The following is a 14,235-nucleotide window of genomic DNA, read 5'->3' on the forward strand; positions in this document are numbered from 1 at the left end:
TAGCATTTATTATCTATTTATAAAGAGTTCTATTGATTGAACTGTTGGGTATTTCTGGTGGGACCAGCTACAAGGGGCAAGGGTAAGAGCGGGAAGCCACAGCCGTTGGGAAGCCTTAGTAATAAGTAAGGGTAGAAAGCACTGCAGTTGAGAAGGCCGTGTTCTGTTGGAAAGACCCGGATTTGTAGCTCTGCTCCGTGGGTCATGGGGGTGTGGTAACCAGCCTCCAAAGTGGCCCCCCTGTGGCCCCTCAATGATCCTAGGCACCCGGCAGTCACACCCTTGTGCAGTCCCCTCCCATCCTGAATAGGGCTGACTTGTGTAGCCAATAAAATATTGTGAAAATGATGATGTGTAACCTAGGGGCTTGATCACAGAAGACATGGTGGCCTCTGTCTTTTTCTTTCTTGGATCACTCATTCTGGGGAAGCCCAGCCACCATGCTGTGAGGACATTCAAGTAACCTTGGAGAGAACGGCACAGAGAGGAACTGAGGCCTCCTGCCAACAGCCAGCACCACGTGAGTGCACCATCTTGGAAGCAAGTCCTCCAGCCCCAGTCAAGCCCGATTCAGCTGATGCAGCCTCTGCGGATACCTTGGCTGTAACCTCATGAGAGACCCCAACTCAGCTGCTCCCGAATTCCTGACCCACACAAACTATGTGACATAAGAAATGTTTATTATCGGTTGAAAATGCTACATTTTAGAGTAATTGGTTTCACAGTGATAGGTAATTATCACAAAGCAGGTGACATGGGGGGTCGTATATTCCAGGCTTGAGTTGATATGAGTACGTCAAGGATTGTGTCTTTTACCGGTTAACTGTGAGGCCCATTTCCCCTTCCCGAGTTTGATTCTGCAACTCTTAGTAGCCACAAATGCCGCCTGTATCCTCAATGAACTTTATTTAGACACAAAGAGACACAACAGAAAATACATACACAGATACAGATTTTTTTTTTTCTCTATAGGATGAACAAACATCACATAGGGAACTTAAAAATTGGGTGCATGGGATGTGAGAAAGAATTGCAGAGTTCCTTGTTCACTCACCCTTAAAACGGACACATATTTCAGGGGAAGACAGGGATATACCATCCCTACAACAGAGTTCACAGTTGTCTATAACAGTACACAGGTGTTAGGAAGGTAATCAAAGGAGTCAGGGATCCAGTTACTCTTGATATGGCAGAATGCTCACAACACGAGTAGAACTCTGTTTAAACAAAAGAAGCGAGGATGCCACACCCCCTGCACAGATGCTCTGCAAGCTGTCGGCTAGGTCATAAAGCAGCTCAGCAGAAATGCCGTGTTCGCTTTCAGCTGTGGCTTGAAGGTCTGTGTAACCTCTACCTCTGTGTCCCCACCACAGAGAGTTTACATTGACACACTTAGGACACTGAAACTCTCGACATGCATGCTGGCTTCGAGACCCACAGTATAGAACGTTGACAGCAGTTTATAAAATGTGGCTTTCAAACAGAAAAGGAATAATAGCCAAGAGAAGGACAAACACTTTGCAGATGCTGCACATCTGTCGGCAGTGTTTCCCACCATGCCGCCTGTGGTCCCCTCCCACAGGGAGCCACGGGCATCTGTGTCCTGCTCCACGCCATGGGCGGGGCAGGACACATGCCTCTTGGCAGTCTATTATTGCCTTCTAAAGTCACACCTGTGACCTCCTGGTCACTCATGTCAGAAGCCACGCATGTCACTAGGATAAGCTGCCATGGAAACCACCCCACTTATCCTGTCTTGCACCAGCCTCTGGCCTCCACACCATCTCTGCATTTCAGATTGGGGTTCCCTAGGCAACCTCTGTATTTTAGTAAAAAATGGTTTCCACTGTACCCTTCGTGTGTCCTCTTCCTAACGTGACAAATCCAGATGAGATGAAGTTATGGAGATCAGGTCCTCCACTCCGGTAAGCATCCTTCCCATAATGTCCTGCAAGAAGACGGGGCAGAATTACCTGGCGTATCCATGACACCAACAAGAAGACAAACGTTGCTGCTCCAGCTCACCCAGCAATGACGGTGAACTTGATTTCAAATCAGCAGCTAGGTCAGAGGTAGAAGCAATCGAGGAAAAAAAATATATATATAATATATTATTTTATAAATTTATATATAATATATATTATAAATATATAAAGTATATATATGAACTATGTAATATACAATATGTGTATTACATATTTATATATATTACCATTTCAAATACATACACATACATATGTGTATATATACACGTACACATACACACACACGCACATACTACTGTGCAACAAAGAAGAAAGTTTGGGAAGCTTATGTTGAAAGCAGAGGTGGGGAAAAGGGCTTGACTTTGGCATTTCTGACTGAGCACATCAGAACTTCAGGCTGTTTGTCCTACCATCCTTTCCTTTGTCCCAGCTTCCTTCTTTCGTTTTCTCGTCTTATTCCTTTGGTTTCTTTCTTTCCAAAGTGTAGAAGTGTGGGCTGACTGGAATGCTTTGTGTGTGTGTATGTTTATGACTCACACCTCATCCTATGAACTATAGCCTTGTGGCTTAGGAGAAATCCAACATCCGCTGAGGCTGACAAGTAGGGTGTTGGCTCTAAAGCATTGGGATATATCGATGTGCTTTCCTCGCTCGACTTTCTGCAGTAAGATTTCACCCCTCATCAGCCTCATCCATCCATCTGCCTGTGGGGATGGGGTGAGGAAAAGTCCGAGGACAGATTAGGACCCTGGGAGAAGACATTCAAAGAGAAAGAGTTAATATTCTGCTTCTGATGTTCGAAGTAGGATTTCACAATACAGGCCTTGACACACAGGCATTATAAAAAAATGAAAGGCCTCTCTAAATGCCATCTTGAAGTATGTACATTTGAAAATGGAGAAAAGCCATCTTTTTGTCATCTTGCCACAAGAGCATATTAAAAGCTGTACGTATAACAATGTGCAGACTATCTAAGAAGTAATGTAAGTAAAACAGTGGAAGAAAATACTATGCTAAGTATGATTCCAATGCTGTAAAAGATGCAAAACCAGTGTATTAAAAAAAACAGATTCAAAGAAACACACCTGATAGTATCACATTTAGACAGTTGGGACATGAGTCTTATTTATTCTCTCCTTTCAACTTTTCTGTATTTTCCAAGTTTTTTTTTCTGCAATGAATATGTAATTTTCATAATACAACATAAGTAGATAAAATACATTTCTAGTGGAAAAATGTATGATAAATGTAAAGACAACCTAAATCACATTTTTTTCTTAGCGTGGCACCCTCTGCATTAGATCTCAGAAAGGGGCGCATGTCAGAATCATCTGGAAGCCTCTAAAAATACAGATGTCCCAGATGTAGAAAATAAACTTGTTACCGGGGGGTAAAGGGGGGAGGGATAAATTGGAAGATTGGGATTGACTTATACATACTACTATATATAAAATAGATAACTAATAAGGACCTACTGTATAGCACAGGGAACTCTACTGAATACTTTTCCCTATATGGGAAAAGAATCTGAAAATGAGTGGATATATGCATTTGTATAACAGATTCACTTTGCTGTACATCTGAAACTAACACAACATTGTAAATCAATTTATCCTCCAATGAAAATTTAAAAGTAAAATAAAATACATATGACTGCTTAAAAAACACAGATGTCCCGACGCTACTCCAGGGATTCTGATTCACTTGGTCAGGGTATTTTTAAGGAGGTCTCTAGGTGGTTCTAACGTGCCACAGGGAAGAAGAACCATGGCCTTAGAGTAAATGGATAAACAACCAAACTTCAGTTTGTTCCAGTGGGTGCAGTTAACATTTGCTGGGACCCTTGTGGGTACCCAGCACCACCCACTATTTAGGTTCCGGACTGCAGCATCCTTCCTCTGAAGAGTGGAGTCTGGCTGGCCCCGTTCCTTCCTTCTTTTTCCAGATCAGAGGTTCTCAACCCTGAGTGCATATCAGAAAAACCAGGAGGGCAGGTTCAAGCCTGCTGGGCCCCGCCCCCAGAATTTCTGAGTCTGCAGATCTGGGATGGGGCTCAAGATGTTGCATTTTTCTATCAAGTCACCTGGTGATGCTGATGTGCTCAGTCCAGGGACCACACTCTGAGAACCGAGATCCGAGTGCATCAGAAATATGAGCATCGTACCACTGTTTCCCTCAAGCCCTCCACTCTGGAATAAATACGTCCCTCCTCAGGGCACACAGCTTTCCACGAGGAACTCTCTTGCTGTCAAATACTGTAGTCACAACTCAGAATTTTATAGAAAAGAATTATTGGAGCTGAACTAAGAGGCTTCTGCCCATATCCCAAGCCACGTCACAGCTCCAAAAACCCAACTCTAGTCTGGAAAAATGCAACTTCACTGGGGGACGAAGGAGAGAAGGAGAAGGGGTGTGTGGCGGGGTGCACTGCAAGCCCCAGGGAGAGGGGGACCCTTGTCCTGTAACACGCTCACTTCCCCCCACTGCCCCTCCCGACAAAAGACGAGTAAGAAAAGGAAGTAGCAATTCCAAACCCTCATAAATTTGGACCTCATTAATTCAGAACCTCTGTTACATCCTGCAGAGTTTGGGCTGGTTTATTTTTGTGCTCCTTATAAATAACATTTTTGATAAACAAATCAATACTGAGAAAGATGGCACATAAAACAGTGCCTCTGCTACTTCAATTCATTCTTATCTGTCAGCTGGAGCAAGGTCCCTCAGGGCTAAGCGCTGCCCTACTGCTTTGGGGCTGTGCTTGATTGAAAGCCAACTACAACGCCCGATCACCTACTGTGTGCGAGACAGAGGGACAGAGCCTCTGAAAACACGGCTGAATCTCTTTGACATAGCAGCGAACATTCTGCACCATTATGCAGTTTACAAAGATCCTTCATATACACTATTTCCTTAAAATTTTAATCACTACCGCATGATAAGTTGTCTATTATTTTTATTTCCCCATCTTATTGATGGAAAAATTGAGGCCAAGGGTGTAAAGTTGGAAGGTGACTGAGCCATCACTAGCATCCCGGTCTTCTGACTCCAAACCCCATGCCCATTCCGTCCTGCACACCTGGCTTTGTTTACTCCTCACAAGAGCCCTGTGAAAAAAAGGTCACTTTCCCAAGTTTATGGTGCTAGTCAGTGGTAGACCCTGGATCCCAACCAGGTCTACCCGCCTCTAAATCCACACTCTTTCTACAACCCTCACCCTAGTCAGCTCACCCCTTGGTCTGAAAAAGTGCAGTTGTGACTCTTTTCTAAGGCTTTAGCCAGGACCCTGGGGAAACACTAAGCCAGGATGATTCCCAAGTTCACAGACACTGGACATGTGGAGCTTCATGTACTGAGATTTTGAGGGGCAGTGAGGCAGGACCAGGAGCACATGACAGGAATAAGGAGTTCCATGGTCAAACCAGTCTAGAAAACACTGAGTTCAATGAAATGAAAAGTAAACATGAGAACCAAGTCTAGGACTTCGCTGGTGGCACCGTGGTTAAGATTCCACCTGCCAATGCAGGGGACTGGGGTTTGAGCCCTGGTCCAGGAAGATTCCACATGCCATGGAACAACGAAGCCGGTGCACCACAATTACTGAGCCTGTGCTCTAGAGCCTGTAAACCACAACTATTGAGCCCGAGTGCCACAACTGATGAAACCCGTGTGCCTAGAGCCTGTGCTCCGCAACAAGAGAAGCCACCGCAGTGAGAAGCCCGAGCACCACAAGGAAGAGTAGCCCCTGCTCGCCATAACGAGAAAGCCCGCACACAGCAACAAAGATCCAACGCAGCCAAAAACAAACAAACAAATAAATAAAATTTTTTTAAAAAGTCTAGACACCTGCCATTGGGTACCCAAGTCTCCAGGGAGCCTTTCAACAGCATCTCTCAGGATAGCTGGAGAAGGCACCGTGGCAGTTTCAGCTTTCGTTTGAGCCGTGGTCCTTAAATTTGAGTTCATCCGATTCACCTGGACGGCACACAGATTGCCCGGCCACAGCCCCGGAATTCCTGATTCAGTGGGTTGGGGGTGAGGCCTGATAATTTCTGTTTCTAACAAGTTCCCAGGTGATGCTGGTGATGGCAAGTCCAGGGACCAGACTTTACAAACTACTGTGTTTCAGAGAACTATGGGCAGGTCAGTCTTCAGCCAGATCCAGGCCAATGTGAAGAGGTCAAGGTCTAGAATGATTTACATTCTCCTTACCCTCCAAAGGAATGACCACTTCCTTCAAGGGCAGAGTGAAGAGAACGGTTGGCAAATTGAAGCCCTACGCAAGCGGACGGTCAGATGCGAGGGGAGCCAATGCCCCGTCTTTGCCTTGGGGATGCACAGAGTTCAAAATGTGAATGGTATGAATGGGTACCACAGAATTCTTTAGCCATAACACAAGGAGCCACCCCCTTCTCTCCTCTGCAGCTATGACCCCCAAGTCTATACCCTTTTGCAGGCCATCAAGGCAGGAGGCCAAAGGAGTAGATATTTTGCCCAAACTGCAGTGCCAGAGAAATGACCCCATATGCAGCAGAGCTCCAGGCAGAGGTAAGCAGTTCTGTGAGCACACTTAAGTATCATGAATACACACCCACGTGGCAACACCACAAACACACAGCCCCTGATCCGGAACAAGGGTGGTCTTAGCCTGCAGAGAGAGCGTGCTTGCCCCTACCTGCTGGACCGAACTTGCAAAGCAGCACCTGGATGACCTGGCTCCCTCCAGATCTGCCCCTACCCTCTCACCGTCAGCACCCTTCAGAAGTCAGGAGTCATAGGAACAGCACGGAGGGACAATGGTCCCCATGTGGGAGGCAGATGAAAGCTGAAGAGAGGTCTGGGGCTGGGGTGCTGGAGTTGTCTGATGCTGGTGGCTCTGATGAGAAAGCGACCTTGAGTAAACAGAAAGTTTCTCTGTAAAAGAGATGTGCTGCAAGAAACGGTGCGGGGCGGAGGGGAGGGCATGAGGCAATATCTGAATGGTATCGCAATAAGATTTAAGAGAACTCTGCATCGGTGAAATTCAATCAATAGTCCTGGAGGGGGGTGGGGAACAAACTGATCAGGACGGTTTGCCTGAGTTGCAAATATGGACAAGAGTGTGGATAGCGAAGAAACTGGTGAAGAAAATGCCAATGAGAGGGAGGCACTGGGTACTCAGCAGGGAAGAAGGAGGAGATGACAAGGGTGGGAGGAGAGAAGAGACAGAAAGGACAACTCTATCTACTTAAAATAAGATGCCCAGGAGAGAGACAGAGGGTATAATTCAGAAGCAATAACTTAAAGTTAATAGATTTGTTTTTTTTGAGCAGGTGGAAGACTTTAGTCTTTAGTCAAGCATCTTAGGCTATATCTTAGAAGGACCAGCATCTAGATACATACAGTGGTGAAATACAATTTAGAAAAAAAGGGGAAAACACAAGTCACGTTCACAAAACACCAAACCTACAGAAAATGAAGCAATTTTTTAAAGACGTTTGAGACTTTTATTTCAGTTGAGGGGAGGGGGTGCGGGGAGAGACAAAATGGATGAAGGGGATGGAGAAATATAAACTTCCAGTTATAAATAAGTCATGAGGGTGTAAAGTTCAGCATGGGGCATGTAGTCAATATTATTGCATTAAGTTTGTACAGTGACAGATGGTAACTAGACTTACTATGATAATCATTTTGCAATGCGTACAAATGTCAAATACGAATATATCTATCTATTCAGCCTCAATAAAAAAAAAGAATCCAAGAAGTGTTTTTTTCTCTTTTTTTTTTTTTGAGTTTGGTTTGTTTACTTGTATCTGTTTCTGGTGAAAGCACCTTCTAAAAGCAAAAGGACACTTCTTTTTGTCAAACTTTAATAATTTGAGACTTCTGTATTAAGTAATGAAAATAAAGTCTGTGCTCATTAATAAACCAGAAAGAATTAAACTCTGACACATCAAAAGCAATCATGAAACGATAAGTCAACGGATAGAAACATACATTTATATTAATATCAAGAACACACAAACAACTCCAAATTAATAAGAAAGTAAAACAACCCCATGGGAAAAACAGGCAAAGGAGATGAACAGGCAAGTCACAGAAGAGAAAACCCGAAGGGCCAACACACATAAAGTGGTGTTCCATCTCACAAGTAATCGGGGAAATTCAAATTAAAGCCACAATGAGATATCCTTTCACACCCAGCAGACTGGCAAAAATGAAAATGCCCGGGACTCTGGACATGGATAAGCAGAAACAAGAATCCCTGCACGCTTCATGTGGGAGTGCAAACTGGTACAACTGCTTTGGAAGGAGCTTTGGCGACAGCCAATAAAGTTGACGAAAGATGCACTATGGAACTGGCAATTTCACCTTCAGATCTGTGCCCAGAGATAAATCCTCATGCATGCACATAAGGAGATACACAAAGACATGTTCATGGGCAACATTGTTTCCAATAAGGACAAACTGGGAAAAACCCTGTGTTCCCCACCAGGAGGAAAGCGATACATCTCAGTACCTACGTAATCCCATACAACAGTGCACATAAAATGAATCAGAGCTCTAAGTATCAACACGGACGATTCTTAGTTATAATGTTAAGGACCCCATGAAACAAACTGAAAGCAAACAAGATGACATCAGAGGGAGTTTTAAAACATCCAACACACCACTATACTGTTTAAATATGTGCATATGCAGTGTTATACAGTACAAAGAGATTCATGTACATAATAAATACTGATTTCAGGAAAACATACTTTTGGGGACATGTCAGACTCAATTATTTTGTTTCTAAGATAGCTATAGATAGATGCATAGATGGATAGATGATGGATGAATACATAGGTTAAATAGACGATCAATAGACACATAGATGGAACTGTTACCAAAGTGTTTTATTCCCTGCCAAATTATTCTCCAACAATAAAGGAAACAAAGAGTTTCCAGTTTTTAAGAACTCAGCAACTAAAATATCCTCAACCTCATTGGGAGAAGAAAAAGCTGCCCAGCGATGAAATTTGTCAAGCAAGGAGTAAAACTACAGAATTTCTAAATTCACGGATGTACCTATTTGTAATCTTTACAGTACACAAATCCAAACATTCATTAAGAAAAGACTGGTAAATCAGATCATACACAACATTTAACAAATTGTCCTTATTGACAGAAATAAATTTGAGTGATACTGGAGTTGCCCTGGAAAATCTGGTATGCAAATAAGGCAATAAAAATATATTATCGTGATGAAATAAAACCAGCAGTAGCATCCGTGATGGGGGAACAGTGCTCCATCATTAGAACCTGCTTGCCATGCACTGCATGTGCTCAGCACAGACAGGGAGCCGGTCTCTGGGAAGCTGGTGGGGAGCTTGATGGTGCTGGCTGGGGTCCTGCTCTGCAGCCACTTTACTGCTGACCTTCTTTATGGAAAACCAGGCCACCGACCAGCATCAAAACACATGTAAAACCCTGGGGTTTAATGTGTGAGAAAGGGGTTTCCCTCTGTTTACAAAAGCTCCATCAAAGCCATAATAATAACCAACAACAACAATGATAACAACATACTAGAAACAATGCACAAGGAATATGAATAGGAAATTACCCTCCCTCCCCAAAAAAAGAAAGACAAAAGTTTAAAAGTCAATGGAGATATAAAAATGTGATTAACCTTCATTCATAATTAAGAAAATGCAAATCAAAACAGGCGCCATCTTTTTCAAAAAATGAATTGATTTGGCAAAACTGAAGCGTTCGATGAGACCCAGTGCCAGGGGAACGGGCTTTCTCATTGCTGCTGGTGGGAGGATAAATTAGTGGTGCCTTTTTGAGGGACAGGCCATTGACAGTATCTCACTGCTGGTAATTTCCCCCACATATATGCTCTCAAGTTTGTCCATGATATATGAACCGGGCTAGACAGTGTGGCATTGACTGCAGTAGTTTCTGTCAGTGGTCAGTGGGGGGTGGGGGGAAGTCAACTGGAATCCATCCAAATGATGGAATACTACACAGCTGTTAAAAAAGAATGAGGTGGGGCTGTATGTGCCTATTTGGGAAGAACTCGAAGGTACAGAAAGTGAAAAAAAAAAAGCAAAGTGTAGGGCAATGTTTCAGTACTATTCCTTTTATATAAAGTAAAAATTAAAATAATATACACAGAGAGGCTATATTATATAGAGACCCATTGCAGGTAGGCTGGTTTATACAAAAATATTTTCTTCTGCAAATAATCATGCATACAAAATACGAAAACTTTCTTTCCTTTGGGGAGAGGTTCTGGAAGGAAGGGATGTGTTTACCTTTGAATTTTATTACTTTCTTTACTGTTTGAATTCTCTAAACAGGTATATGTGTTATTTTTATTTTCGTACTGTTGACAGACTTTATCTGGGATTAGGGAGTGGGATCACGGGCCATTCTTTGTCTTTCTCTTTGTACTTCCTAATAGGAAAAAAAAACCTCTAATAAATGTCATTTTATAAAAAGAAGTATAGGGGCCAGGAAGTGAGAGGGGCCACGTCTCCTTGTGTAAATGACAAGGCATTTATCTAACACAGACCTGGCAGGAGGGTGGTAAGGATTAAGCGAAATCCTGTGTGTAAATCATTTTGTCCAATACTCCGCACCAACAAGCCTCAATAAATGCGAGCTGCAACTCACATCGAGACCACGGTCTTTCCTCTTTCCCATGCAGGGGACTCCCTGGGGCCCTCTTACTCTTGCCTGTGCCCCAAGCTGACCTCAGGCCAGAGGGAGTCAAGAGCAGGCGCTGCAGAGAGCTTGGGCTGTGCTCTTTGGCCTGAGAGCTCTTCCCCCAGGAAACCCTAGGGCTCCTTCTAGTGCCCAAGAGCCCACACCCACGGCCCCCCGAGGGACTTGGGGCTGGGAGCCAGGAGCCTGCCTTCCTCCATGCAGTCACCTTTGGTTGAGTGAATAAAGTAGCTCTGAGCTCGCTCTACCAAGGTAAACTGGGCGCAGGCCAGGTCTAACTGCAGATTGCACTGACAATGGCTATTTACTAGTTTAAAAATCTCCAGAGAACAGCTACGGGGAATGCTTTAATTGAATGCGACAATTCTGGTGCTTGCTCACACAGCGCATGGGGCCTGTCGCCTCCGGAGTCTGTGCAGTTAGCAGAGCTGGGGGCAAACACCCTGGACAACCCCAAAGACGTCCCCTCTGGCGTCTTCCCTCTGCTGACTCGGTAGCCGGGAAACCTGGGGACGGGGGCCAGGTGTGTAGCCCACCTGGTGAAGGCCAGGCGTCCACGGCTGCGAGGGCTCCGGTAAGCAATTCCAGGCGGCCGGAACGGTGTGGGAACCACCTCGCCCAATGCTCTCATTTGACAAAGGAGGAAAAGTAAACCCAGAGTGGGGAGGAGAGGCGTCGTCAAGGTCACACGGGGAGACCGTTTTGGAAACCGACCCCCTGACTGTGACTTTCAATTTGGTGCTTTTCATCCTATTATTGCTGTGCCCTAGGAAAGTAGGGGGAATCTCATCAGATACAGAAGAATGAGGCTGGCGAGCGGGGTGGGGGGGGGGGCAGAACCTAGAATACCGTTTGGTAACCATCGCACTAGGGGACAAATCCTCCAGAAAGTCATTCATAAAAGAAACCCTTTCAATTCAGATTAATGTCCTCTGAACCATCAGTTTGGTTAGTTTGGATTTCAGAAAACTGTTACTTTGTGCTAGAAACCAAAACATACAAACAAGCAGAAACATCAATATGTACCCTGCAGAAGTCTCCAGCTGTGGCCAAGGGCAAACTCCAGGTCAACTTCATCCACTGCAATAGGGGGGCTCTGCTGTGGTCTCTTAGATATTACATATGCTTTGGGGTAAGATTTTTTTTTTAAAGGAAGCATCACATGACTCAAAAATAAAAGTTTAAAAACCACATCTCTAGTGCATCCTAATTATTTACCAAGGGGATGACAGACAGCCTTATTGGTGTGGCATCCATCTTCAGGGATTTTAGGAGGACAAAGCCCTCCACCTCCTCCAGCCATGGGGATAGAATCAGAGAATGTTACAACTGAAGGAGCATTCAAGGTCACCTTTTCTAGCCTCTCGATTTACAGATGAGGAAACTGGAGCTCGGGAGGGAGAACGAACAGTCCAAGGTCGCTGCTGGCTGTGACAAAAATCCGCATCTTCCCAGATCAGAGCGCTCCGAGATGCCCACGCAGCCCACGGCATCCTCTGTACCGGAGGAAGCAGTGCAGAGGTTGATTTCTATTTCAGGGGACCCAGGTGTGCCATTTATTTTCTCTTCAGGTGTGCTGGCTGTAATCCTCTTGGAAAGATGCCCGGCGTCTAACCGAATTCCCGTCTCTGCCTATGACACCATTTCAGTCCTGTCTCCCGGAGAGCAGGACCCCGGCCAAGAGGAGACCTGAAGAAGGCCTGGGTAGAAGAGGCAAAGGATGCAGGGAGGGAAGACTCCTTCCTCGCCCAAAGCCTTTTAGGAGATTAGGGTAGACGCAGGGGTCAGTCAGGAAGTCTGTGGGCGGTTCAGACCCTCCCCTGTAACCGTGATGCAGATTTATAGGCGGTGGCTTAGCCATGGGGTGACTGGGCCTGCTTTCCCCTCTGACCCCTGACCTCCTCATACTCTGCAAAAGCACTAAGCTTCCTCTGAGTGTGTTCCAATTAGTGGGTGTCCATGGAACGATGCTGAAAAATTCTAGCATCTCAGAGAGTTTTACCAGGTGCCCTTACACGGAGACACGGGCCGTGAATGCCTTTTATTATCTAGAGGAAAATATCTGAGGACAACATTAATATTATCTGCATTTTGCAGATGAATAACGGTCTCAGAGACGTTCCATAATTATACAAAGTCCCAGTGTGACTAACCTGAGATTTAGGACAGAACGTAAATCCTCTGTCACTAACATAGTCTTGGGGGTCCACTCATTCCATCACGCTTCTGGGAAAGCCATGCTTCTAGCTGCCGCTCAAGGGACCCCACCTCTTCCCAAACACAGACGAGAGACCCTTGTGACTGAGACAGAGCAGAAGAAGCCACTGGAGAGGGGAGAATTTGGGGGACTATCATTTTTTTCTGACTCAGTCTCCCATTGGGAAGGCAGTTTAATGTGTGGGCTATGAAACATATATCTGAGAAGTTATTCATGAGAGAAGATTTATATTCAAATAACCCAAACATGTCTCAGTAATAGACAGGTGGTAAGAGCACAGGCTTCCAACAAATCATCCTGGCTCTGACACCAGCCCTGTGGCTCTGGACAAACAATTACACGTTCTTAGCCTCAGTTATTCTCATCCAAAAAATTGGAACGCTGCCTGAGGATGTGATGAATAAGAAATTAGATGCAAGAATGCATATCAAACACAGAGCATTTTACACTTCTGCAATAAATGGTTACTATAGCATTGTAACCATTATTCTACTAGAAGGGCAAACATCCTCTAGTATACTGACTATCTCATAATACTCCAGGAAGAAAGAAAGGAAAGGAAGAGTCTTAGGTTCACAATTATTCAAAGCTCCAAGAAGACCTCTCTGCTATCCACTATTTTGGGGAGAATCTCAAGGCTCCTGCTGGTAATACCATTATCCCCTGGCGGTTTAGAGTACTCTCTGCAATGGTCACCAATGTGCTTTGGAAAAGAGAGACTCAGGAAGACCTGGTGAGAGGAAACTGTCTCACATCAAAAGCAAGCCATCCGTCTCCCACCAGCCGGTGATACTGCTCTCCTCCCTGGAATGTTTGCTCTTTCACTTTCCAATGTCTCTTCTACTTTCTCTTGGCTCCTGGAACCTCCAGCACCTCCTGTTCTCTGTTGCCTTCAGCTGATAACCTGGCCTTATACTCCATGAAGAAATTGAAGCAGTAAGAAAGGAACTTTCTCATTTACAGGAAATTGACATCCACCCTCGCTCTGTGTCTTCCCTGCTAGTAAAGTAAGTGAAACACCCTTGTTGGTACCCATCCCCTCTCACCTTCTCAAGGATTTAGCTCCTGAAAGTACCCCCTCCTTCCCAGTCATCCACTTCCCTTCCTCAACAGGCTCAGGTACACTTAAACTCCTCCAGAAGCTCACAACTGTAAACATAACACTCTCCCTTGACCCCAGGCCTCCCATCCCAGCCGCTGCGCCATTTCTCTGCTGCCCCACAAGAGACAGTTGGTCGAAAGTTGCTGACAGTCACTTTCTTCTCTCACACTTTGTTCTCGGTTCCTTTCTGTCCAGCTTATACGTCCATCTCCCCACTCAGTTATGCATGCAGCACCAGC

The 14,235-nt window shown here is 44.9% G+C and overlaps 1 protein-coding gene across 3 annotated transcripts in view; it reads right to left on the bottom strand.

Annotated features, from left to right (window-relative positions):
- SHISA6 (shisa family member 6) overlaps nt 1-14,235 on the bottom strand; it is a 263,181-nt gene that overhangs the window by 141,094 nt on the left and 107,852 nt on the right. For 2 of the 3 annotated variants that reach the window (XM_057716873.1, XM_057716872.1), the window contains exon 3: nt 1,853-1,948. The exons of the other annotated variant lie outside the window; for it this stretch is intronic. In XM_057716873.1, the coding sequence (XP_057572856.1) occupies nt 1,853-1,948 (96 nt within the window). The remainder of the gene's footprint in view (nt 1-1,852; nt 1,949-14,235) is intronic. 3 annotated transcript variants of the gene reach the window in all.

The sequence above is a fragment of the Hippopotamus amphibius genome, chromosome 17 (assembly GCF_030028045.1).
Source record: "Hippopotamus amphibius kiboko isolate mHipAmp2 chromosome 17, mHipAmp2.hap2, whole genome shotgun sequence".
Taxonomy (NCBI): domain Eukaryota; kingdom Metazoa; phylum Chordata; class Mammalia; order Artiodactyla; family Hippopotamidae; genus Hippopotamus; species Hippopotamus amphibius.